Raw genomic sequence first — 25,363 nt, 5'->3', positions numbered from 1 at the left:
GTTCCAAGCGCCGGATCCAGGAGGCGAGAAGAAGTCTGGCGGATTTGCCCGTCGCAAACCCACAATGTACAGGGGAGCTCCGATTAGACTCCCCTCAAGACTTGTTGACTGGCTCGTCTTCCTCCTCACTGCCCGTCTCCTGGTCCTCATCATCCACATCCAGATCCTCGTCGGAGTCGCTGCCTCCGAACACGTCGTCGTCGACATCGCTCTCCGCCCAGAAGTCGGAGTCGTCCTTCTCGATGGCCCTGGCCGTCGAGGTCGTGTGGTGGGTGGGCATGACAAACCCCTCGGGAATGTCCTTCTTCGAATCTTCCACGTGCTGACGGACGATCGACTTGTAATGCTCGGGGTTCTTGCGGAGCATCACCGAGGCGTCCACGTTGGCGGGCGAGGAGATCTCTGCGTCGTCGAGTAGCGAGAGGATAGATATGAGGACGGATTCGACTCGCTGGGCCGGGGACCACCGCTCCGAGGCTAGTTCGCCCGACATTTCGTCCTCGCCGGGCGCATGGAGGATGGAGATGCACAATTTTCCGTCTTTGTAGATGTTCGGATGATAGAGGGGACGAAGGAATCGGAACTCTGTATGATAATAATGACATCAAGTTAGGCGATATGCGCATTTCTGGTATAGAAAGGGGAGGGAGGGGCAAGGCGCTTAGGGCCCAGGCGTAGCGAACACGGGCTGACCAACCTGGAGGGGAATAAGGGTAGTTGCTCGGAAACTTCATTGAGGCCTTGAAGTATCCGCCATAGTAGAGCGAGTCTGGGTTGAGGACGATCAGGCCCACGTTCCAGTTGAGAATGTTCTGTTCATCGATCTGGGAGCGAAATCCGGTCAGTATCCTTCACGATAAGGGGGAAGTGGTCCGCGGTTAGGTGGATAGTTCCGCGACATGTCAACCTAGACAAGAAATCCATGGGAACGTACTTCGATATTAACCCATGGCTCTTGCGACAACGACTTGTACTCGTTCATCAAGATGCGTTCCACCATGGTGAGCGACGGAGAGGCAGGGGTGGCGGGCGGGGAGTAGCCACAGAAATCAAGGGGTACAAATGAATATACACAGATCCCAAGTGGTGAAGCAGAGTAGTTGAAGATATTTACGTAGATCGCTTCCTTCGGGTTCTGAAGATCAAATAGATAGGCAGTAGTGGTGGTGGTGGTGGTGAGAGACACGATCTTGTGAGGGGAGACAAGTTGGAGTGAGGGTCATTGTCCGGCAAGAGACGCCGCTCGGTGAAAGAGGCCGCTAGTCCCGCTGTGGCAATCCATGCTATCCCACGCGCAACGGAAGGTCCCGGGGGAGTGGCGTGCCCGATTCCCTCATCACTTCCTTAGAAATCCGATGGAATCTCTCCGCAGAGTTTTTTTCTGCCATGAGCCACCTCGATCTAGCGAAACCTACCTTATACCTACTTGAAGTAATACCCGAACAAGCAGGCGGGTTCATAACCCATGACACTCAAGCTCCGAGGCAATGCCGCTGTGTTCAAGCATTGATAAGATACAAGTCGGAAGGGTCTTCAAAGTCGGCTTAGTCAGGCCCCAAAGGTGGGAAAGACACCCCAGGGCAGCCACTCACAGTGTAGAAACAGATGAGCAATCACTGACGTTCATTGGTTTTCATAGCTTAAGAGGAGAACAAACAGTGGGGGCTCGAGAGGGGGGAAAGCAGCCCTTCGAGTGGGGAAAAGTCGCTGTAGTCTTATTTAGGACTACTTTGGAGTCTTGGACCAGCTGTTCAGTTATCATCGTGTTCGTGATATCATTACGGCATCGTCCCCAGCAATCCGGGTGAAACCCTCTATTCCAGGCGGAAACCTGGAGACGCGGACCGACGGAGTTCCTAAGGACTACCTTAACAAGAAGGGCTCCTGGATGGACAAGACATGCCACTGAGTCAAAGGCACATATCCTCTTCTAGCCGCCTTGCTGCTCCTGCTGTTCCTCGCTGCTTATCTCTCGGATGATAAAGAAAGCGCCCCATCAGACTCAGATTACGAAATCAGCTAATAACTAACTTATCCCATTTTCAGACGCCGACGCCTGTCAAGTGATGACCTTCCCAGAGCTTGACTCACAGCTCCAAGCGAAATTTGATAACAGCCAAGCGCGCATGACGAATCAACCGCGTCAATTGCAACAAAAGGTCAAAGGGTCGAGTTTGTCAGTCGAGTCGGTGTGACCGGCAAGGGGTATGCAGCATGCACGGACAGCCCGACAGCCCTCGCATGTCCCTATGTTCCAACCCCTCTCATTCCTCCATTTTCCATGAAAATTTAGTTTCGACGAAAAGTCAAGAAGAGGTCTGTGGGTAGGAAGTTCGAGACCATGTTCTTCGTAGCTTTCTTCGACAATAGGAAAAATCCAGAGCTCGTCGACTGCGGAACGAACCCTAGAGTTCTCACAAATCTGGGGACATCTGCCCTAATGACTCCAAGAAAAAGCGAAGATGAAATCCTTCAAGATCGCACCTGGCAAAGTGGATCCACCAGCCAGAAAGAGGTGGTTAAAATAAAGTGATTTGATTTGATCTGTGATACATCAATTCCACTGGACGCATCGGGAATGCAAGCATCTGATAATGACTGAATGACAAGAAGACTGCATGTTTTGCCCACGTCTTGCGTGCAATGTCAGCATTGCGTGAAGGACGGATGGAGGGTTGACCATGGATCCAGAGGAGTCATAAAAGTCTCAGAAATATAGTATCTATCCTGGCGAATACCGAGCCATCGTTGGTGAAACACCACTAGTAGAATTGGGTGTAACGGCAGTAATACTAATTCACTTTTGTCGCAGCGTGGGAAGCCTGGAAGGCAATTGGATTAGTTTCCTGGGGGTCTGGAATATTCGTTGCGGGCGGAGGAAAACAGCCTCCACTACTATTTTTTCTAGTTTTTCCAGGGCAAGTTAGAGGCTGACTAGGGGGGAAGAAGACTGACTAACGAGTCTTAACGAACTAGTAACTTAGTCTAGTAGGTTAGTTAGCTGGTGGACTGCTGTGTAGCCTGCCGGGCTGTTCTCCACGGGCTGTCCCACTCGCTCGGCGTCCGCCTGCTGCTCGTCATCGCCGCATTTCTGTCTTCTTGGTCTTCCACCTTTCCTCTCCTTCCCCCCTCCCAGTTTTTCTCTCTCTCTCTCTCTTTCCCTCCACCTTCACTGCCTACCCTCGTCTCCTCTCTCCTGCAACAACCTATATCATCGCTGAGGTCGTGCTATGTTGCTAGCCTCCTCGCGACCATCGCCGCTGTATAATTGCGCCCGTGCCTAACCGTTGCTCTGGTGGAAAAGTTGACTACATCGCTTTTCTCCGCCTTCCCGTTCGGCGATGCTAGGCTTGTCCTGCATCTATATGCCGTGACGTTGTCTCTCTTGCCACTGCACAGGACGCCTTCTCGTCTAACAATTGCTGGCTAGCCTAATTCAGTCTATATCTCGAATTCAGCACACAAGCGCATGATCTGTGCAGCTCCTCTGTTTCGACCGTTCTTCGTCTACCAATAATGGGGGTGGAATGCCATGGCCCTATCTGGGCCGGTGATGACCTCTCTCGTTGCTTCCAACGCAAGTACGTTGAATTTCTCCGGCCAGTGTAGGGCGCTGTGCCAGAATATGAACTAACAAGCCATGATTCTAGCTACCTGCAAGTTATTCTCCCGCTCACGGCCTGCGGGCTCTCTCTAGTTCTCATCGTGCTTCGCGTTGCATACGGTTATCTATTTTCTCGCAGAGGGGTTTCATACAAGATCTTGGTGAATAACGAAGAAGATGAGGATACGGCAACCACGGCTATCGGGGACGATGAGGAAGGGGAAACAGATCCAATGCTGAGTAAAGCAACGCAAAGCGAGGTGCCTCACTTCGAAGTGGATCGCCCACGGGGCGAGATTGCCATTCTATCTCTGGAAATCCTCGCGCTTGCGGGAGAAGTGGCCGTCTTTGTGGCTGTTCTATCTACAGATGCTTGGGGTCGTCAGGGCTCTCTCCCGGCCATTGCGAAGCTAGTTTCATGGTCCTATATATTATTCCTGGCATTGGTCCGGCTGCTCCTATCGACGCTGGACCTCCACTCTTCTCCTCGGCTCTGGAACCATACTGCGGCTTTGTATGGGCTGCAATGGCTGTTTACCGTCTTCATTTTCCGATCTGCCGTCATCCACCCACTTTCCAAGCGCGCCTTGACCTTCAGTTCGATTGAATTCGCCTTGTCGACTCTCCTTTTGCTGGTTGCAGTGACCACCCGCAGAGGGAACAAGTCTGTCCTCGTTTCGCATGAGGACGGCCTGGAGCCCGCGAGACATCCCACGGCCAGCTTGCTCTCGCTTGCTACCTTCGGATGGCTGGACCCCTTGATCCTCAAGGGCTACAGACAGCCCCTGGAACTCGACGATGTCTGGGACTTGACTGCGTCTCAAAAAGCCGCCACGGTGCTGGAGGACTTCCGACGCAGGCACTATCAAGGTGCTCTCTGGTGGAAGTTGGCCCGTTACTTCTACGGTACGCTTCTTTACCAGGGCGCCTGGACGATCTTCTCAAACTGCTTCACGTATCTGCCCACTATCTTGCTTAGAGCGATCCTTCAGTATGTCGAGGATCCACGATCGACCACAGCAAATGCAGCCTGGCTATACGCCATTCTTCTGTTCTGCTCCGGAGCCATTCAAGGTATTGCTGACGGACAAGCCCTTTGGATTGGACGCAAACTCGGCGTCAAAGTCCGTGCCATCATCATTGGCGAGATCTACGCCAAGGCTCTGCGGAGAAAGGCTGGCTCAACTGTCGAAACCGCCCCTAAGAAGGCTTCTGAGGTGGATGACGACAAGAAAAAGAAGGGTGGCCTGTTCTCCTTTGGTCGCAAGAACAAGAAGAAGGCGACTGCCGACCCTGAAACGAACGGCACCACAGCGAAAAATTCCAAGGAAGCTGATGAAAAACAATTGGCTAACGTTGGTACTATCATCAACCTGATGGCCATTGACTCTTTCAAGGTTAGCGAAGTTGGCGCCTACCTGCACTTCCTCTGGGCCAGTGTGCCTACTCAGATTATCATCGCTGTCACCCTTCTCTATCGTCTACTGGGCCTGAGCTCCTTTGCTGGAATCGTGATCATGGTGCTCATGCTACCTGTGAACCTCATCATTGCCAAGCAGTTCTCAAAGGTTCAGAAACAGATTCTGAAGGGAACCGATGCTCGTATCCACAGCACAAATGAGATTCTGCAAAACATTCGGATCATCAAATATTTTGCGTGGGAGCAGCGTTTCCAGGATATTGTCAACGAAAAGCGCAAGACCGAATTGAAGGCTCTCCGATTCCGTTACATCATCTGGTCTTCAGCAGCTACCGTCTGGTACGGCACGCCAATCCTGATCACATTTGCCTCGTTCTTCTTGTACACGGTGGTGGAAAAGAAACAATTGACACCTTCAATCGCGTTCCCCGCATTGTCCATGTTTTCTCTGCTGCGTGTGCCTTTGGATCAGCTAGCAGATATGGTGGCACACGTGCAGGAATCCAAAGTCTCGCTCGATCGTGTGGATGAATACCTCAATGAGGACGAGACTGAGAAGTATCGTCTGCTTGATCACGAGGAATCGCCTGGGGAGCCAGCTAAGATCGCACTGGAGAAGGCCACTCTCAGTTGGGGTGCCTCCAAGACGGGATATTCCGATGACCCATCGGACGACGCCAAGGACAATTTCCGCCTGATCAACATGGATGTGTCGTTCAAGGTCGGCAAGCTGAATGTTATCACCGGCGCTACTGGGTCTGGAAAGACGTCTTTGCTTATGGCCTTGTTGGGTGAGATGAAACTTCTGGAAGGAAGGGTCTATCTCCCTGGCGGCACTGCGAATCGCGCGGAACTTCCTGTGGATCCGCAGACGGGTCTCATCGAGAGTGTTGCGTACTGCGCACAGGAAGCCTGGCTTGTGAACGCTACCGTAAAGGATAACATTGTGTTTGCATCTCCGTTCGACCAACGCCGGTACAATGCTGTGATCAAGGCATGTGCTTTGGAGAGAGATCTCCAGATTCTCGACGCTGGTGATCAGACTCTCGTGGGCGAAAAGGGCATCAGCTTGTCAGGCGGTCAGAAGCAGCGGATCTCCCTCGCCCGTGCGGTCTACAGCAGAGCTCGCCATTTGCTCTTGGATGATTGTTTGAGTGCCGTAGACTCGCACACCGCCAAGCATATCTTCCGTCAGGCTCTGACTGGCCCTCTTATGATGAACCGATCCTGCATTCTTGTGACGCACAACGTTGCTCTCACGGTCCCTCAAGCAGATTATGTGCTTGTCCTCAACAACGGCAAGATCGCAGCACAGGGCCCTCCGGATGAGGTGGCTGCCTCGGGGGCCTTGGGTGATGAGCTCCTCAAATCTCGACCGACATCCAGGGCAAGCACTCCGCGCCTTTCTCGCAGACCCTCTGATGCCGAGGAACAACAAGACGATAACCACGCGAATGGCTCGGCAGTCAATGGCACCACCGCGAAGATCTCAGAAGGGAAAGACGACCCGTCCAAACTCAATGAGTCTAAAACGACGGGCAGCATCAAATGGTCGACGATTAAGATGTATCTGCTTTCAATGGGCTCTTGGTCCTACTGGCTTGTCGCTGTTCTAGTGTTCTGTCTGCAACAGTTAGGATCGGTCTCTACCAACATCTGGATCAGGCAATGGGCGAACTCGTATCAGACCCAGGGCGCTGGACAGGAGGATGCTGGCGATTATGCGGCGGTGGCCAATCTCAAAATGCCCTCGTTCAATGCTGGCGGTGTTCCCCGTACCTCGGTTTTCAGCGCACCCCAATTCAGCACCCGCAAGAATGACGGGGTTGACAACGATGTGAACATCACGTACTACCTTGGTGTTTACGCGCTGTTGGGTCTTTCCTTCGTCCTGATCTCCCTGCTCAGAGAAGCCGTCCTTTTCTGGGGCTCTCTGCATGCTTCGTTCACCATCCATCAACGTCTCTTGAGGTCCGTGATTCATGCTAAGTTCAAGTTCTTTGACTCGACTCCTCTCGGCCAATTGATGAACCGCTTCTCCAAGGATGTCGAGGCCGTTGACCAGGAAGTTGCTCCTGTCGCCATTGGCATGCTTCACAGTCTCGCGTCTGTCATCATGATCGTGATACTGATCTCGGTCATCACCCCCGGATTCTTGATTGCTGGTATCTTCATCACGCTGATCTATGTCGCTCTTGGTGCTGTCTACGTGAACTCTTCTCGGGACTTGAAAAGACTGGAATCTGTACAGAGAAGCCCGCTGTATCAGCAATTTGGCGAGACCTTGAATGGTATTGTGACCATCCGTGCCTATGGTGACGGACCGCGATTCATTGTTGATAACCATCGTCGGATCAATGCCTACAACCGTCCTCATATCTATCTCTGGGCTAGCAACCGCTGGCTTGCCTTGCGTGTTGACGTCACTGGAGCTCTGGTCTCTTTCTTCACTGCTATCTTCGTCCTTGCGAATGTCGGGAAGGTTGATGCCGGTGCTGCTGGACTTTCTTTGACATATGCGGTGACGTTCACCGACAACGTTCTTTGGCTCGTCCGGCTGTATTCTGAAGTCCAACAGAACATGAACTCGGTGGAGCGAGTCAAGGAGTACCTCGATGTGGAACAAGAGGCTGATGCTGTCATTGCCGACTCCAGACCGCCGGCTCAGTGGCCCAGTGGCGGCTCGGTTGAGTTTGCCAACTATACCACGCGGTACCGGTCTGACTTGGATCCTGTTCTCCGGAATGTTTCGTTCACGGTACAGCCTGGCGAGAAGGTGGGCATTGTCGGTCGTACGGGTGCTGGAAAGAGCTCTCTTGCCCTTGCGCTGTTCCGCGGTCTTGAAGCCGAGAAAGGACGCATCGTCATCGACAACGTGGACATCAGCAAGATTGGTCTCCGCGACTTGCGTGAAGCGATCACTATCGTTCCTCAAGACCCTACTCTCTTCACGGGCACCATCCGGACCAACCTCGATCCCTTCAATCTCTTCACCGACGAACAGATCTTCACCGCCCTCCGGCGCGTCCATTTGATCGGCCCAGGAACCTCGGGCACTGCTACACCCACAACGACTAGCACTGTTGCGGAGCCCAGTGCAAATGGTGTCACCAGCAGTACTGTCCTAGACAACAAGAACATCTTCCTGAACCTGGAGACTGCCGTTTCCGAGTCCGGGTCCAACTTGTCTCAAGGCCAACGCCAGCTTCTATGCCTTGCTCGTGCCCTCCTCAAGAACCCGAAGGTACTGATGATGGACGAGGCCACCGCGTCGATTGATTACAATACCGACTCGAAGATCCAGGAGACGCTACGCGAGCTCCGGGAGAGCACGATCATCACGATCGCCCACCGCTTGCAAACCATCATTGACTACGACAAAGTGCTGGTGCTTGACCATGGTCAGGTCATAGAGTTCGAGCACCCGTGGACGCTGATCAACCGCGAGGATGGTCTCTTCCGCAGCATGTGTGAGAACAGTGGAAATATGGATGGTCTTCTGGAGGGTGCCAAGAGGGCCTGGGAGAGTAGGAGTGGGGACACCTCGACATAGACTGCATATTATTGAATCATGAGTCATTTGCCGGGGATGATCAACATTTTTCATCACATACATACCACTGTTGTTCTTTTCATTGTGAATTTTTCCTGTGCACTGGGGCCATAAAAGTTATGGTACATAATTATCTCAAGGCGCGTGTCTATTTTACATCGCTGTATGTGTTTGATTGTTTTCATATATGATAGAGAATCAACTCCATTGTTTGATCATTCTTGGCTAGGCCTGCCACCAATGACTTCTGTAGTAAGTGTAAATGGCTCGGAGTTCTTTGTTTGACGGGGCGTGGTCATCTGGAGGTGATGGTGGATGCTGGGAGTGATGCTGGGAGTGACGCCGGGAAGTGAGATCGGGCCGGGAATAAATGCCGCATAATGAGTGGTGCTGTTCACGAACCGGCCAATGGGAGTCCAGCTACTATACTTCTCAAAGTATACTACAGCCTGGAGCCCATGTCACTGAGCAACCTCAAGCCCCCCCGAGACAACGTCTGTATATTTAAGGCGAGATTCGTCTGCCCCTTCACCATGCACAATCCTCATCAACATCATACCATTCCAATTAATAGAACAAGACAACATGTCCAGACCGAAGGTCCTATTGATCGGTGCCACCGGCAACACAGGCGGTAGCATCCTGGACGCCATGCTAGCTGCCGACCAATTTGTATCCATCCATCCATCCTATCCATTCAGTGTATGAATTGGAAGTATTCAAACCCGCTAACCATGCAACGAAACCACAAAGGACATCGAACTCCTCATCCGCCCGACCTCCGTGCCCAAACCCGCCGTGCAAGCCCTCCTCCAGCGCGACAACCTGTCCCACCGCGTCGTGGACCTCGACCTCCCCGAGGACGCCCTCGTGCCCGCGCTAGCCGGCATCGACATCCTGGTCAGCACGCTCGGCCCGGCCACCGTCGCGCAGGAGAAGACCCTCGTGCGCGCCGCCAAACGCGCGGGCGTGCAGCGCTTCGTCCCGAGTTCGTGGGTGACCGTTGCCCCGCCGTGGGGAGCGATGCTTTTGCGGGAGGAGGTGGGTGTCCCTTGGCTTCACTTGGCCTCTATACCTACCTACCCATCCCCCGAATTCCCTTAAACATACAACCCCAACCTTCCCCCCTTCCCCCCAAAACAACCCCGATTAACAGGCAGAAACAGAAAGAAGAAATCCTCGCCGAACTTCGCGCCCAAAACATGGACTACACCGTCATCGACGTGGGCTACTGGTACCAACTCTCCCTCCCCCCCGTCCCCTCCGGCCGCCTCTCCTACGCCATCCCGGTGCCCTCGACCACCATCCACGGCGACGGCACCGCACCCACCATCCTCACCGATCTCCGGGATATCGGCCGCTTCGTGGCGCGCATCGTCGCGGACCCGCGCACGCGCAACCGGTCCGTGTACACGTGCTCGGCGGTGTTGTCCGAGGAGGAGATCTTTGAGATCGTGGAGGCGGTTTCGGGGGAGAGGGTTGGGAGGATACATGTATGTTCCCTTTTTTCTTTCTTTCCTTGGGGGTTCCTGGTGGCTTGTTATGGGTTGGGGTTGGGGTTGAGTGAATTTGGAGCCGGGGGTATGGCATGCGTTGGTTGTGGAATACTGGGGCTGACGAGAAGGCGGGGGCCAGGAATCCGAGGAAGAAACCCTTCGCAACGTCGATCAAGCGCTCGCGGAGCTGGCCGCGGATCCCACCGATTTCTGGAAACGGGCGCAGGTGTACCTGGCGCAGTACCGGTGCAGCAAGTACGTGCGCCGCGAGAATACACCCCAGAAGGCGGCGGAGCTGGGGTATCTGGATGCCAGGGCGCTGTATCCGGACCTGAGGACGGTGGAGTTCGGGGAGTTTGTGGGGGAGGTGCTTGCGGGGCGGGGGAGGAATCCTTATCCTCGGTCTGGCTTTTGAGTTTGATTTTGGGCGGGTTTGGTGTGTATATGGGTTCGTATTGGGGAGGGAGATCTGGAGGTGAGCGGGCTGGGTTGGTTTGGATGATGGTCTGTGTTATGGTGTTTTTGCGGAGGATCTGATCGTATAGTAGAATCTTCCTTAGCTAGCTAACTGGTAACTCGCTCGAAATACTTGGTGATCCAGAGGCCAGAACTCGAAGGACCATAATTTGTGTAATCTATCTACAGCGTGGGTGCATTATGAGTCCAGTTCCTCTCAATCAGTTATAGAACAAACTTTTCGGATTTCTGCCGGAAGATACGAGCTGGATAGCTACGAACTGGATTGATATGAACAAGATTCCAGTGAAGATGAATACTGGCAGCAGGGTAATCCCGTATCGGAAGGACATGTTTCCGCATGTCCTTCGCATGATGGCTGTCGAATCTCTGATAAGCCCTTGCCTGTTTTCATCTGTTTGTCCCCATAGGTACCTGTTGTATTGTAGTGCCTACCTAAGCCTACTATGTATGTTGTTTGGGTGCATGGGGGAAAACCCCCATCGCAATCTGAAAAATCTATGTAGTTGTAAGGCTAAGCCTAACAGTGGAATACATTCAGATGTATAGCCCCACTCAGATCTTCGGACCCCCTTATCGGTTGTAAACCAACAAGTTGCGAAACACTACTAGGTAGCTTTCGCCAATGGCTGAGGTACACAATAACTGCCATGTTATATGAGGTAGCAAGCATACTTCACCGACCAGAATTGACTTACCCGGGTCGGCTTAGGGCAAAGGATACCAACTCACAGTGCCTTCCATCAAAGCTGTTCCCCCAGGGATCTCAGCGCCTCATCAACATCGTCCCTCGTCGCATCCTGCTTGACTTTCACCGTCCCGATGACGGCATGAGTGCCCCTATTTCTATCTCTCCAGCCTTTCCACGAACTGGGAATCTTCCCAGCGTTGGGCTGCACCTGGTACTTGTGGTACACCGAGCCGTTCTCCTCGATGGTGCCATCGTAGTCAAAGCGGACACCGTGGTTCTCCAAATTACTTGCCGACTTCGGCCACTGAGTCTTGCCTCTCCCGACGGTCGGTCTGGGAAGTTTCTCCCAGACCTTGGAACCCGGGCCTGTGATCGCTTCCACCACACTGTTCCATGCTTGCCGTAGCATTGTCGAATAGCTAAGAACACTACAAAGATAGCGGGAAGCCTTGAGTCTGGATTTGTTCGCGCGCAAGATAATCCGCACGGGAAAAGATACAATTGGGGTGCATGGACATAGAGAACAGTACGGACAAATGGATAACTCTTATATAGCTGATCTGTTGAAGCATTTTGCCTACAAAGACATTGCAAGTAAGGAGCAATCAAGTGACGAGTAACGGGAAGGAAGCAGAGAATGAATGCACTTGCTGTAAATTTACCTGCAACTCGCAGCATTTAGCGGTGTCTTATCAGATACTCCTTTGTGCAGGAGGTAGGATGCTTAGTATTATGCACAAAGACAAAGAAACCTTTTGCTGGGATTACGCTTGTATTCTAGGATGTAACCGCAGAAGCGCGCCAAGTGTAGATAGGATTAGTTCTCCAAGACCTCACAGCCTGAGCACTGGTCACAGATTCCGAAAGAAGATGTTGATAGTAACATAGTGCTAAGACGTTAGCTATCCTTGCTAGAAGCTGGTTGCTGTATATTCATTTAACTAGTCTGAAGACTAACCTGGATCATGTGCAGTACTCCGTACTGCGCGCCGAACCCTGTACCAACAGGACTTACAGTCTCCTACTTCCACTTACAACTGTATCTAATGGAGCTGGTATACTATTCTAAATATCAGTTATCGACTTCTTCCAGAGTTATGCAAACTCAGAAAAATATTGTTGGAATGCCTTGGATTGTGCTGTCAACAACAATACTACAGCGCACAATTGAGAGATTGCTTTTATGACTACTTAGAGAAACAATCAGAGAGCTACACACGCCTATTTCCAGGAACATGAAAAGAATGCCAATGTACGAATTGGCTGTGATATCTGCTCTCGCCAAACCTAGCCCAGATCATTCGCACACACAAAGGACATCTGCAAATGGGTGCGTGCCTCTTTGTCAGTACGCACCAAAATGACCGACAGGGTCTTCTTTGATCCACACGGTCTGAAAAGGTGCCCTTGTCCATCAGTGTCATCAAAGATTCCCGGCAGCAACGCACGGTGGTTCGCGTATTTATTTGAAAAATCGATGTCGAGCGCGGAGACTGGGATACATTGAAGATGGAGATTTCAATTAGTGGGTTGGGTGGTGGTGTTGTTGAAGTATCTCACCATATGTACAGAGCAAGAACACGGGAGGACGTCACGCAATGACACTTGTAGAAGCATGAAATAAATTTGCAATGTCAGAGCCTTCTACCAGGCTCTGATCCATAAAGCCCTGTTTAAAGACAAGTGCACAATCCTATTATAGCTTTTTCAAGTCGAGCCTGCGGTTGCAGACAACCACAGCTTCTTTAATCCTTCAATGTTCTGAACTTAGACCCCACTTATAGTATCAAACTTGATATCAATCGTCCTTCAACTTAAAAACCTTAGCGCACCGTTATCGTAAACCTTCTCCGGCAGTACCGCCTACCAAAGTGATTTCCGGAACCGAGCTATTACTGCCCTGTATGTACGTATAACAAGCATTAGTCAATCGAAGATATACCGATACCAGAAGTTTCTAAAATATTTGTAGTACAGTGTATGGGGTCAGGCATGAACCGGCAATAGAAATAGCCCATCCAGCCCGAATCCTTCGGATTTTATGTAAAGTTATCCAACCCCGCTTGTGACTACAGCCCTAACACAATGGATACATAGAGGAAGAAGATATTACCAAGCCAGCCGTGTTATAAAACCAGATTGAACCAGGTCCAACTTATAGTACTGCATAGCCCCAGCGACAACTTTTCTATATAATGTAGGAACTTCTACACGCTGGTGAAAGAGGCCGGTCCCATCAGAAAAACCAAATTCCGCACAAGAGGCACAGTAGAGCAACATCTCAAGAAACCTTCGCCGTCAACTTCTAGAATGCTTATTTTCGAGGAAGTGCGGTGTAAGCTTCAACTTCTATACACAAAATAAAGCTCGCGAATGCCTTCGGATTATTTTGTGCTAGCGACGTGGAATATCACTAGCCCTTTGCTAGGTGAGTCTACCTGACGTGTGGTATAGGATCTACCTCTTTGAGCAATCGTGGTATGCCAGGCTCCAGGCTCGGGACTCAGCTTTCTGAAGACCATTAAGCTTAGCTCAATCTGGTGGAAAATGACATCGACCCCCTGTAAGCACGTGACTTTCCTCCTTCCCCCCCGGGGGGCATGAATCCCCAAGGATATCACCCTAACCCGAACCAGCCTAGCGCAGACACCTTAAACTCTCCTCTGCAGACCTAAAATCCCCCCCCCCCGGACGATCCGGAAGGATATGGAGCCCAGGGCTCAGGTGGACGATCACGCAGACTGACAGGAGCTGCAGATCCTGCACTATCAACGCTGCTGTTCTACCACTCTCTCTCCAATACAGTGACTATCGTGCAACCAAAAAGTAAGAGGGAGACGTGCAGGGGCGGGCACAGCCCCAGTCAAACAATCTCTCAGCCTAGAATGCACAGTACTGCACGGCAACAGTGCGATTACGCTCTCGACTTCGACCTTTCCCATCCGTTCCGGACGGATGATATCACCATCCACCGTGCAAAATTCCCATTCTGACAGCAGCATATCTCCCGGATGGTTCCTACTTCCGTTAGGGTCCGGTGAAATCTTTTCGTTTATTACGGTCAATCCTATAGATGTTCTTTCGATGATCTCACACCCAACCACAAGTCCAAAGACAAACTTTGACAACCTCCTGTCGAACCCTGGAAGAACACCAGTTCGCTAGAGCACGGGGGCTGGTTGGGAATTTCGCCGCCGTTTCCCCCCTATCACCACCTCTAAAACCAGGCCAGATGATGTTGAGATACCCACCCCGCCCAAACCTCCACCCTCCTTACGGAAATGCCCGGCGGCGGGGAAACGGGAAATGTCATGATGCAAATCCAGTGGAGAGAAGCCCATTCCGCCTCGATGCTTGGATGACCGCGCGTCGTGCATGCTCGGAAGCATGAGGGTTCCACACCCATCATCATATCGTTGCATCTGCTTGCGGGTTTTGACGACATTCGAGACTTCGGCGAACGGTGCTGGAAACCTTGTTTCGCTGGCGGAACCGCGCAGCTACCCACCGACCACATATAAGTATATCTCACGGGAGAATCCCTCTTTCTACCAGGCATCCACCCTTCGCTCCAACACTGCTCGAGCTCAGAACAGACCGACAAGAAAAGACCTTCCTCCCCCACAGCATACACCCACCGAACCATGCGCTTCATCGCGACTATTGGCCAGCTGCTCCTCGCCGGAGCAGCTCTGGCACAGAGCAACTCGAGCTGCTCGCCCTCTTCCTCGGATGCTAAGGTCGTCGAGTACGGCTGGGCGCTCTCGTACTTCCTGGACCGCTACTACAACCAGGTCCCGCTCAACCAGACCTTCCTGCAGAGCGCAACCAACGACTCCGACGCCGAGTACTACCCCAACTTCCAGGGGATCCAGCGCCTGAACCGCCTGGGGACGCGTGCCGCCCAGCAGCTCGGGTCTAGGATTTCCGGCTTCACGGCTCCCAACTGCAGCTTCACCTTCCCCAATGCCAGCAGCGCCGAGAGCTTTGTCGAGAATGCTTTGACCCTCGAATCGACCGTCGCCGGCGCTTACATCGCTCTGGCTGGCTACACCCAGGCTCCTGAGGTGTCCTTCCTGTGGGCCCGTCTGGCAGCTGAGCACACCGCGCACGCCTACTACCTGGCCAGCAACCAGGAGGACATCCTATTCCCGGCCAACAGCTCCGGTCTGGTCCCCGCCTATAGCCCGGCCTATGTGCTGTCCTCCGGTAGCCAGAAGGGCAAGCTGGGCCGCTACCTCGGCAGCTGTGTCTCAGCGCCTCCCGCACCCTGCGGCCAGACCTTGTTCATCGGTCCCCTCGGCGCCACCCTGGCTCCCAACGTGTCTGCCAGTGCCGCGGCCGCGAGCTCGGCTTCGCTTTCCGCTTCAGCGACTCCTTCTCCCAGCTGGGCGAAGAGATCTCTCTTCTAAGCAAGTGGAAGGTACTACATCCGATCAACTTCGCCTAAGTCAATGCTATCTCCAGGGACACCGATATATCGGATCAAGGCGATGATCGTAGAATGAGAAAGTTTGGATAGTGATTGGGTGGAACGGCAATTTATGTGGCCTATTCCTGTAATCTTATTTCTTAATTATTAGCATTTTGACTTTTGTGAATTAAAGTTAAGACCAAGGCCAAGACCAAGCACTTTTGCTGACTAGGTCCGGAATTATCCTCTTGTCTATTGATTCCGAGTAGCTCCGGCGGAAGGTGATTTATGCCGGGAAGAACTAGTACCCCTCTTCGAAGAAGGGAAGCCTTCGTTGACATGACTTCATTTCCGATGTATTCATTCGCCTATGGTCGGTTCTGTACAACTGTATGAGATCATCCGGTAGTGAGTCCTGGGCAAGCCGAGCTGTCCATTCTTCCTATTTGAGGAGTCAGGATATGCATACCGGTACTTCCGGCACTGAGGAGTATTTTTAGAACTAGTCTCATGATATAGATGCCCACATTGAAGGGTGGTGCACAACTTGTTCACCGAGACATATTTCTTCATGTGAACAGGTAACGCTGGTTCCGATGTCAATGCTATCTCTGAAATCTGCGCTCGCGCTCTATTGTGTTGGGGATGGTATTAATCTTCCGTCGGATCCGTTCAAAATCCTATGCAAGCAATTACTCCGGTCGAATCAGGTCCAAGTATTGCTCCAAGCTCTCGCCCATCACATTAATGAAGGGCCACTGTGTATTCTTCCGAAATAGACGAGCCCACAGCTGTATGACTGCCAGGCCAAGACTGGTAGGGTCAAGACCCGGAAAAGTCTCGTCTTTATCTGGGTCCAAGGAATCATAAGCCTCTTGGACGATACAGCGTGTCCAATGCAGTATGCGGCTTTCGTTACCTATTTGAGTTGGATGTCAGTACACGTAAGGTACAAGATTATTCTGGGTTATAGCTGGGCCCGTACTGCTCAAACTCTGAGTGCCGCCGGTTTCCGCCAGCGACAGCAGCCATTTGCTGAGCAAGACCGCACATTCAAGGCTGGCAATTGAATGACGAACGCTCCAGAAGAAAGCTTGACTGCGGGCCACGTGGTCAATGCCCAGTCGTACTGGCACGCTCAAGGCATGTGCCGCATAGATGAGCGCAGGTGTCAATTGGTAGCTCCGGCTAGGGCGAGGCGACCGATGCAGCGCCGCAGCGATGCGATATGGATCTCGCGTTTCGAGTTGACGATAAGCCCCTAAGTTCAGCGACAAGCGAACGTACGCTAGACCTAGAAATGAGCTAGATGTGAAAGGGATGGGGCCGTTCTCGTTATGAGGGTCGAGGCTCGATTCGGGTGCTTGTTGCCAAACTGATGTCCAGGTTCGTAGAGCTCTCCTGTGACGAGATTCGCGGTCAGTAAACCTGATATGAACTTTCGGGCCTCTCAATGTCATCTAAAATGCAGATCATGAACGTACTCGAGTTTGTTCAATTCCTCTGTTGGGAGAGAAAATGAATGGTCCCCATTTGGTATGGAGAGCTCGCTCACGAGGTGTATGCGTTGAAGAAGACCGTGAAGAAGGATGTAGTTGCCGAGGGGCGCGGGAATCGGCTCCAGCGGCACTGGATGTCGTGCTGGTTGCAGCAACAAGGCCAGTGCGTCCTGGAAGAACAGCTGCTGGGAGCCGACTTCCTTCTGCGCAGCTTCCCATTCGTGAGCCGTCGCTGCGTTCCATTCTTTGGTAGAACACGGAAGGCGCAAGTGAACCTCACTGCTGCGCAGTACCGGGTAGATGTTATAGGCTATGCTATGGATGTGAACAAAACAGAAGGAGATGAAGCGAGTGCGTCGGATGGATTCCTCCTCAGCCCACTCGTGCCATTGCAATGGGCCGTGTCTTGGAGCAGCGATGATGTTCTCTGCCAGACCAAATTCCCGAAGACATCGGACAAGCAGATTCTGCAGGCCGAATGCCTCCTGAACGAGCTCAGCCTTCTCCCAAGTGGAGTATCCCATGAGGGCTAGCAAAGTGCGGATGGTTTCGAGTTGCCTCCACGCACTCATTCCTGTAGCGAACTCGGCAGGTGGGAGAGGGGATGCCTGGCTTGGTAGTGCAGGATCGCAGATGTGATTCAAGGGGATTTGAACAATGGTGTTATGTGGCACTCCATGGGATTCTTTCGAGAGTCTGCAGAGCACAATCTCCTTGGAAGCATGAAAGAGCCGTTCTGCATTGCGGTGTTCGAACCGGTACTGGGCGCCGAGGGTCATGAAAGCCAGCACGAGCTCCGGCGCACGGTCATTAATCCGGAACGTCGGGGCATGCATGAAGGGTAGATGTGTATGGAAGCCGTCAAAGAACGACGTCAGATATCTGGTCAGTGTATGGCGCGACGGCAGGACGAAATCTGGGATCAGATAGCGAAACTCCTCCAGCGCAGCAGCCAAACGCTGTCTCTGCTCCTCTGTCACCTTCAAGGAAGAACTACTCCTGGCACTCTGCGGCGGCTCTGAGGATTCACGTCAGTATCACAGCTCGCGTACCTGCCCGCGAAGCGATGACATACCATAATCGTGAACCGAGCCAAGGCTCTGATCTTCAGGCGGCACCGATGGAAGCCATGATCGGAAGGGCGAATCTCCCCGAGAAGACCTCTCAGGGATACTCCGACGCGGAGCATCCTGTTGGAGAGTATGGTTCCGTTCAATGTCTGGAACGGTAGTTGCCGGCACTGGATTGTGCATCTGAGGCACTTCTCCAAAAGCGGGGACCCATTCGGATGGCAGTCCAATGGAGTCGAGGAAATGGGTGAAGTCTTGGAAGTGGTTCAATTCTTCCGGGAGGTATGACATGGGTTGGGCTAGTTCTCAATTAATATCAGACTCCGTGAAGCTGGTTCCCCGGACGGCGAGTCCTTACCTGGAGCTGGAGTATGTCGGTAATTTCCAGGAAGCAAGAGCTGGGCCGCCTCGAGAACCTCCGCATCGTGACCAAGCACGCCGCTGTGCGGCGGTATACTTGGAGGAGCGTGGTTCACAGGCTGGAGCACGGGCGCTCGATCTGGCGTGATATATGACTCCCGTGGAGGTTGTTGAGGTGGCGGTGGTGGAGGTCCGGTCCATTGTTCCACATTCGGGGGCACTGAGAGAGGTGCGTCCGGGCGCGATGTCGGCGGCGGGACGATGAACCCTGGCGGCGCTGCAGCTGCAGCTGCAGCTGGAACTGAAACTGGAACTGGTACTGGTACTGGTGGTGCTGGTGGTACTGTGGCGGGCTCGGATGCTCGCGGGTGAGGTTGTGGTTCTACACTCTCCGTCTCAGGCTGTGAATTGGGCGATACCAAGCCATTGCCAGGATGCGCAATGTTGGTGTGTCGCTTCAACAAATCCCGGCGAGTGAAGGCTGCCCCACAAAAGCAGATATACGGTTTTTCTTTGGTATCTGCACGGCGGATAAGATTGGGGGTTAGCCATTATGCAACACCACGATCCTTGCAGGGCTTTCGACGCTAAGACGTGTCGCATTTTCAGCAATTGCACATGCGATCACAATTGCAATTGAGGCAGAGGGGAAGCACAAAGCAAAGGGCACAACATACGAGTGCGAACGTGGCGCTCCAAATGCTCGGTACGGCGGAAGCTGCGGCCACAATGGACGCAGATCCGAGATTTGGCACCAGCAGTCGAGCGACGATTGCCCCGAACAGGCTGTGAGAGAGGCTGAGACTGCATCAAGACATTTGGAGGCGCGCGACTTGGACGTGATGTGTACGCCCGAGTAATGAGATTACCAGAGCTAGCTCTCCAATTTGGGAAATTGGAGAAGCACGGGCGAGCAGCAGAAAGGCAGGGCGAGCAGCAAAAAGATGGAGGGGGGAGGAGTGCGAGACTCGCAAAAAGAGGAGAAAATCCAACCGCAAGAGGCAAAGCGACCGACTCCAACGATTGCCGAACCCGCCGCTTCCCCCAACGCCGCCACTTTCGTCCCCACCGAGGAGTCGGCGATAAGACTCGACAGGGAAGAAGACTCCAACTGCCCTCCCATTCGATCTACCATGTACTACTGTACCATAGGTAGTATAAAGATGATGCCAGGGTGATACCGAGCGGACGAGGGGGACCATAAACAAATCGCTACATCGTCTCACGGCTCACTCACTCACTCCCTCCCTCCCTCACTTACCCCGCCACACTCTCCGAACCGTGCTATATGTATCGCCGGTCACTCAACCAACCATGCCACGAACATATACCTTCCCCGGTGTCGCCGTCATCACCGGAGCCGGCGGAACCGGTAAACAGAACACCTCCCCCTAAGGATCCTCCCTACAAGCCAGCTTACCCAATTTCCCACAGGCATCGGCGCAGCCGTCGCAAAGAGCTTCGCCGCCGCGGGATGCGCTCGCATCGCCATCACGGACCTGAACCCGAGCTCGCTGAACGACACCCAAGAAGCCATTCTCGCGACATCCCCCAACGTCCGCCTCCTCGCCCAAGCCGGCGACATCTCCGACGAAAACTTTGTGGAATCCTTCATCGGCGCCGTGGTATCGGAGTTCGGCCGCCTCGACTACGCAGTCAATTGCGCCGGCGTACTAGGCGAGGCGCTGCGCTCGACCGAGACCTCGCCCGAGATCTTCGACCGCATCACCAACATCAACTACCGGGGTTCGTGGCTGTGTTCGCGCGCGGAGCTGAGACAGATGATCGCGCAGGACCCCCTATCCGGCCAGGATGATCCGGCGGCGGCGGCGCGCGAGGGCCCGCGCGGGGCGGTCGTCAATATTGCCAGCCAGTTGGGCATCGTGGGACGTCCTGGGGCGCGTAAGTTCTTCCTTCCCCCCGCCCAATTTTGAAAGCGCGGAGTTGTTGCGTGATGGAACGCTAATTCTATTCCTTTGAATGGGGGATTGCAGCGGCGTACTGTGCTTCCAAGGCGGCCATTATCGCGATGACCCGTTCTGACGCCATTGACTACGCGCGAGAGGGGATCAGGGTCAACTGCGTGTGTCCCGGCGTGATCGAGACTCCCATGACCACAACCAGCGAGGAAGTCCGGGAACGACTCCGGCCGGCCGTCGACATCGCGCCCATGAAGCGGATGGGCAAGCCCGAGGAGGTGGCTGATGCAGTGCTCTTCCTCTGCTCGACCTTCGCGTCCTTCGTACAGGGACATGCGCTTGTGGTAGATGGAGGGTATATTATCAACTAAAAGTCGTGAAAGGCTGAAAGCTAAAAGCTATACCCAATAACGATTAACGAACCTGTTGCTACTCGTGGTGGGACGGCAGTAATATGACGAAATCGAGGTCATGAAATGTTATGTTATGTCCAATGATGATATGACTTGATGAAATATGTACTGTACTTGCGATTTTGTTTTAGAATGGTTCATCAACATCACCTCGTTTCCCCTTGACTCTTCCAATCGAAATGCTGCTCCCAAGCATGCCCCACCCGAAGCACCTTAGCTTCCTGCCACAGCCCGCCGACAATCTGCATCCCCACCGGCAACTGAACCTCAGAATTATCCTTAGCAGCCGCACGACCCACTGGTATCGACATAGCAGGATGGCCCGTGACATCGAAGATCGCCGTATTGATCGTGAGGCCCATGCTAGGCCGGAGCGCCTCGACCGGCAGGTCGCGCGGGGAGCCATGGCGGGGGGCGACAATCGGCGTGGTCGGCATCACCACGACATCATATCGACCGAAAACCTCCTCGTAGCGGTCCCGCAGCCGTCGACCGATGTTGACCGTCTTGCCGTACAGATCGGGGAACTGGGAGGTGAGATACAGGCCGTTGATGATCACGTTCTTGGTGCTGGGGAACGCGCGCCGGAAGCCCTCGGGCGTCCAGGGGAGCCGCTCGCTCTCCATCTCGGTCAGATGCAGGCCGCGCCGGCCGTGCGCCTGGCCCAGCAGCGTCATTGAGCCTGAGATCCGCTGCTGGATGGTCCAGATAGCCGGGCCGTGGTAGTGGTCCGGCACCGACACCTCCTCGACGACCGCGCCCAGCTCCGCGAGCTTCTGGACGGCGTTCATCACGGCTTGTTTGACTGCGAGGTCGACGGTGGCGTGCTCGAACCCTTCCTTCAGGTATCCCACGCGGACGCCGTCGAGGCGCCCCCCGGTTTCTTCGGTCTGTAGCGCTGTCGCGTAGGCGGTCGAGCCGGGCTGCGGGCTGCCCAGGCATCGGTCGTCGATTCCGTCATAGCCGCTGATTGCGTCCAGACACAAGGCGACATCCAGCGTGCTTCGAGCAATAGGGCCGGCGTGGTCGTTGATCGCGTCTCCGCTGGCGATGCCGGTGTACGGAATAAGGCCGTATGTCGGTTTAAGTCCCACGCCTGTATCGCAGGTCAGCACAACATCAATAGAAGCTCAGAAGCCCATGACTGAATACACGTACAGCCACAGAAAGACGAGGGCACACGAATACTGCCCCCCTGATCTCCACCGATAGTGATATCGACCAGCCCGGCTGCGACCAGCGCCGCCCCGCCCGAGGTGCTCCCACCCGACGAATAACCCTCGGCAAAAGGGTTCTCGACGATCCCCTGCGCGCTCGTGTACGACGAGGTCGAGTGGCAATAATTCTCGCAGGTCGACGTTCCATGGATATCAGCCCCCGCAGCCAGTACCCGAGTCACCACCGTGGCGTCCGTGACAGGGGTCCAGGAGGGGATGATATCGCTTCCAAGCAGCTGGGGCACGCCTGCGACCGCAATCGTGTCTTTCAAACTGATGGTTTTGCCGGCCAAGGGCCCTCCATCGGGTTTGCCTTTAATCAAGAACTTATGTGCCCAAGCCTGGCCGAAGACCTGCTCTTTCGAAGAAGGTCTTCGAACGTTCTGTCGAGGGTATCGTTCGAGATCGGGGACGGGCTGGTAATCCTGGAGGTTGGAGACCGTTTCTGCACAGTCGTGCACGGCGGCCAGGAGCGTGTGAAAGTCATCCTCCTCCTCTGGGCTGACGGCGAGACCGAGTCTCTGGAGAAGCTGGTTTGCATCTTCCTTTTTCACCGGGTTATCTCTGTTTGGTCTTTTCAGCAAGCGAAGTCCGAGGTTAGATGGTGGTTCGGTGATGTACGTACGGCGAGATGGAGGTGAATAGAACCGACATGGTGAGTGGTGATCTCAGTAAGCTTTCTCGCAAGCAACGCAGTCCAACAACAACAGATCACAATCTTGCTTGACCCCTGCAGTCATGTTAAACGAGGAATATAATTCATTCGAGGCGGGGAAACCGTTGGAAGAAGCAGAAGATTGCTCCAACTGCCAAGCCACAGGGCCTTATCGCGGTTGGGGTAAGAGGACTCCAACCAGGTTGCTGATAGACAATTGGCGCCCAATTGATCATTGTCAGCGAAAGCTTGACCCAACGATAGGCTTTCTTGTAGATTGGGAATACACTGTACAGCACTAAAGTAGATGTGACATGTGTTCCTGGCAAGACATCCTGGGCCGTTCCGATTGTTGCCCACAAGCTTCGGAATTCCATCTGGTGCGGAAGCTAAAGCTAAAGAGGGGTCATAAGTTACCTGATTTACCCAAACTGTTTGACCGGCTCAACAACTCCTTGAACATTCATGCCAGCACTGATTCACACTGCTGCTATAGCAGTACATTGATATCAAGCACTACCCCAATTCCCTATCAATCACCTTGCATAATCGATATGGCAGGGATGTCACTTACTCCAAATTGATAACATTACTCCAACTGAGGAGATAGTGAGCCGTTTGTTATCGCGACCTCCATCATTAAGTATGAGTGAAGCCATCAATCACTACCGAATCGGACAGGGCTATCATCAAGGATGATCAATTATTGCAAGATATACCATGCCAGCCCTGCAGCTTCCTGCAGCTTGATCCCGCACTCTTCATGCTCGTATAAGAATGATCGACCCCCCACCGCATTGAAAGGGGCGTTCCCCCCCCTTGTTGTTCACATCAGTTGAGATTCAACCACGATGACAAACGAGGGCAAAGACATCAAAATTTCACCAGCGATGCCTGGTGAAGACATTGCCGTCGCAGACACCGAGCACATAAAATCCAATAATGACGGGCTTGAAGAAGTCTTCCAACAAAGCGAAGGCCAAGTAGACTTTCGGACCGTGAGCTGGATACGGGCATCAGCCATTTTTCTGAAGAGTTCGTTCCCCCTTACCCCAAACATCCATCGAGATCACTCAATAACCAAGAGTTGACACACAGTGCTCTTCGCGACCGGCATCCTCTCGATTCCCTCGGTCATGTACGACCTAGGCGCCGTCCCCGGGGCCCTCAACGTGCTCGGCTGGTGCGCTCTCAACACGTACGGCGCCCTCGTGCTCGGTGATTTCCGAGAACGCTATCCACAATGCCACACGGTCGCCGACATGGCGCAGTTGATGGGGGGTCCGATCTTCCGAGAGGTGGTAGGGTTCTTGTTCGTCATGACCTATGTGATTACGGCAGCCTCAGGGGTGATCGGGGTATCGGCGGCCTTCAACGCGCTGTCACTGCACTCGCTGTGCACGGTGTGGTTCTCTGTAATTGCCACCGTCATCATCGCCCTCTGTGCTAGTGTGCGGAAGTTCTCCCACATCGGGTGGTTGACCTGGGTCGGGTTTTTCAGTATCCTCGCCGCGGTATTCATCATCGTGTAGGGCTTTCCCCTTCCTCTTTCCTTCTAGACCACGCCCAGCTCATTTCACAAATTCACTAACACATTCGAAAAAAGTATTGGAGTAACCACCCTCGACCGACCGTCAGCGGCGCCTCAGGAAGGCCCCTTCGACCTGGGTTACCACCTAGTCGGCCACCCGACCTTCGCCGCCGGCATAACCGCCTCATCGACCATCTTCGTCTCCTCATCGGCGACCTCAGCATTTCTCCCCGTCATCGCGGAGATGCGCCCGCCCACCGCCCGGGCCTACCGGAAAGCCGTCGCTCTGTGCATGAGCTTCGTCACCGCCAGCTACCTGACCTTCAGCCTGGTCCTGTATCACTACTGTGGGAAATGGGTCGCCTCGCCGGCGCTGGGCAGTGCAGGTCCCGTCCTCAAGCGGGTGGCGTATGGCATCGCTCTTCCGGGATTGCTGGTCAGCGGAGCACTGTACGTCCACGTCGCGGCTAAGTATCTCTTCGTCCGGGTGCTGCGCGGCTCCCCGCAGCGAAGACGGCACCTCCAGGCTAACACCCCTGTGCACTGGGGTACGTGGTTAGCATGCGTTGTGGGCATGGCGGCCATAGCGTGGGTACTGGCTAGTGCCATTCCGGTATTCACATATGTGTTAGCTTTGGTCGGGGCGTTAGGGTTCGCGCCATTGGCAATCAGTTTGCCCGGGATCTGTTGGTTGTATGTGAATGTTTACCATGGTCGAGGGGACTGGGACGAGGAGGATGGGCAATCGTGGCACAAGAGGTGGACGAGAGTGGTCTTGATTGCAGTGCATGTTGGATTGGTGCTGCTGGGGCTGTTCATGATGGTCGGGGGAACATATGGTGTTGTGGTACAGATTCAGGAGGCGTATAGAGATGGAAGCGTGGATGGCGTGTTTTCTTGCGCGGATAACAGTGGGACGGTGTCCTGACCAGTTGTTATATGTGTATATCAGAGAATGTTCGATCGCGGTTTTTGATCTCGCATGCATATGCTCGGTAGTATACCCGTATATCTAACCCGGTTAGCCATCAACTGTAGGATATT

General features: G+C 53.6%; 9 protein-coding genes across 9 annotated transcripts; 5 read left to right on the top strand and 4 right to left on the bottom strand.

Moving 5' to 3' along the window:
* Nucleotides 1–94: 94 nt before the first annotated feature.
* On the bottom strand, nucleotides 95–1,376 carry BO95DRAFT_409422 (putative ubiquitin conjugating enzyme (UbcC); the record flags this gene model as incomplete). Its single annotated transcript, XM_025584139.1, has 3 exons — nucleotides 935–1,376; nucleotides 698–824; nucleotides 95–585 (listed from the first exon to the last, which is right to left on the bottom strand). Exons 1-3 carry the CDS (start codon nucleotides 998–1,000, stop codon nucleotides 95–97), a joined length of 684 nt encoding a protein of 227 aa, XP_025444391.1. The 5' UTR covers nucleotides 1,001–1,376.
* Nucleotides 1,377–3,553: 2,177 nt separating this feature from the next.
* Nucleotides 3,554–8,685, top strand: BO95DRAFT_71401 (putative ABC bile acid transporter). Its single transcript, XM_025592163.1, has one exon. The coding sequence runs from the start codon at nucleotides 3,838–3,840 to the stop codon at nucleotides 8,575–8,577; it is 4,740 nt and encodes a 1,579-aa protein (XP_025444390.1). The 5' UTR covers nucleotides 3,554–3,837; the 3' UTR covers nucleotides 8,578–8,685.
* Nucleotides 8,686–9,070: 385 nt separating this feature from the next.
* On the top strand, nucleotides 9,071–10,488 carry BO95DRAFT_409417 (NAD(P)-binding protein; the record flags this gene model as incomplete). The annotated part of the gene is made up of 4 exons (XM_025584138.1): nucleotides 9,071–9,249; nucleotides 9,331–9,618; nucleotides 9,744–10,070; nucleotides 10,213–10,488. Exons 1-4 carry the CDS (start codon nucleotides 9,163–9,165, stop codon nucleotides 10,486–10,488), a joined length of 978 nt encoding a protein of 325 aa, XP_025444389.1. The 5' UTR covers nucleotides 9,071–9,162.
* Nucleotides 10,489–11,293: 805 nt separating this feature from the next.
* Nucleotides 11,294–11,650, bottom strand: BO95DRAFT_461617 (uncharacterized protein; the record flags this gene model as incomplete). The annotated part of the gene is made up of 1 exon (XM_025588833.1): nucleotides 11,294–11,650. One exon carries the CDS (start codon nucleotides 11,648–11,650, stop codon nucleotides 11,294–11,296), a length of 357 nt encoding a protein of 118 aa, XP_025444388.1.
* Nucleotides 11,651–14,759: 3,109 nt separating this feature from the next.
* On the top strand, nucleotides 14,760–15,977 carry BO95DRAFT_71312 (uncharacterized protein). Its single transcript, XM_025592162.1, has one exon. The coding sequence runs from the start codon at nucleotides 14,886–14,888 to the stop codon at nucleotides 15,651–15,653; it is 768 nt and encodes a 255-aa protein (XP_025444387.1). The 5' UTR covers nucleotides 14,760–14,885; the 3' UTR covers nucleotides 15,654–15,977.
* A 370-nt stretch (nucleotides 15,978–16,347) lies between these two features.
* On the bottom strand, nucleotides 16,348–19,394 carry BO95DRAFT_461615 (uncharacterized protein; the record flags this gene model as incomplete). Its single annotated transcript, XM_025588832.1, has 6 exons — nucleotides 16,348–16,574; nucleotides 16,641–17,056; nucleotides 17,140–18,172; nucleotides 18,230–18,523; nucleotides 18,583–19,104; nucleotides 19,262–19,394. 6 exons carry the CDS (start codon nucleotides 19,392–19,394, stop codon nucleotides 16,348–16,350), a joined length of 2,625 nt encoding a protein of 874 aa, XP_025444386.1.
* A 246-nt stretch (nucleotides 19,395–19,640) lies between these two features.
* On the top strand, nucleotides 19,641–21,076 carry BO95DRAFT_440909 (SDR family NAD(P)-dependent oxidoreductase). The gene is made up of 3 exons (XM_025586065.1): nucleotides 19,641–19,956; nucleotides 20,019–20,486; nucleotides 20,579–21,076. The coding sequence occupies exons 1-3, from the start codon at nucleotides 19,899–19,901 to the stop codon at nucleotides 20,872–20,874; spliced, it is 822 nt and encodes a 273-aa protein (XP_025444385.1). The 5' UTR covers nucleotides 19,641–19,898; the 3' UTR covers nucleotides 20,875–21,076.
* Nucleotides 20,990–23,222, bottom strand: BO95DRAFT_409408 (putative amidase). Its single transcript, XM_025584137.1, has 3 exons — nucleotides 22,759–23,222; nucleotides 22,075–22,697; nucleotides 20,990–22,012 (listed from the first exon to the last, which is right to left on the bottom strand). Exons 1-3 carry the CDS (start codon nucleotides 22,785–22,787, stop codon nucleotides 21,063–21,065), a joined length of 1,602 nt encoding a protein of 533 aa, XP_025444384.1. The 5' UTR covers nucleotides 22,788–23,222; the 3' UTR covers nucleotides 20,990–21,062.
* BO95DRAFT_384992 (putative neutral amino acid permease) lies at nucleotides 23,223–25,273 on the top strand. The gene is made up of 3 exons (XM_025583463.1): nucleotides 23,223–23,823; nucleotides 23,887–24,316; nucleotides 24,395–25,273. Exons 1-3 carry the CDS (start codon nucleotides 23,640–23,642, stop codon nucleotides 25,245–25,247), a joined length of 1,467 nt encoding a protein of 488 aa, XP_025444383.1. The 5' UTR covers nucleotides 23,223–23,639; the 3' UTR covers nucleotides 25,248–25,273.
* The last annotated feature ends 90 nt before the right edge of the window (nucleotides 25,274–25,363 follow it).

The sequence above is a fragment of the Aspergillus brunneoviolaceus genome, assembly GCF_003184695.1.
Source record: "Aspergillus brunneoviolaceus CBS 621.78 unplaced genomic scaffold BO95scaffold_18, whole genome shotgun sequence".
Taxonomy (NCBI): Eukaryota; Fungi; Ascomycota; class Eurotiomycetes; order Eurotiales; family Aspergillaceae; genus Aspergillus; species Aspergillus brunneoviolaceus.
Note: the sequence above shows the minus strand (reverse complement) of the source record. Positions and strands in the feature narration are given on the sequence as shown.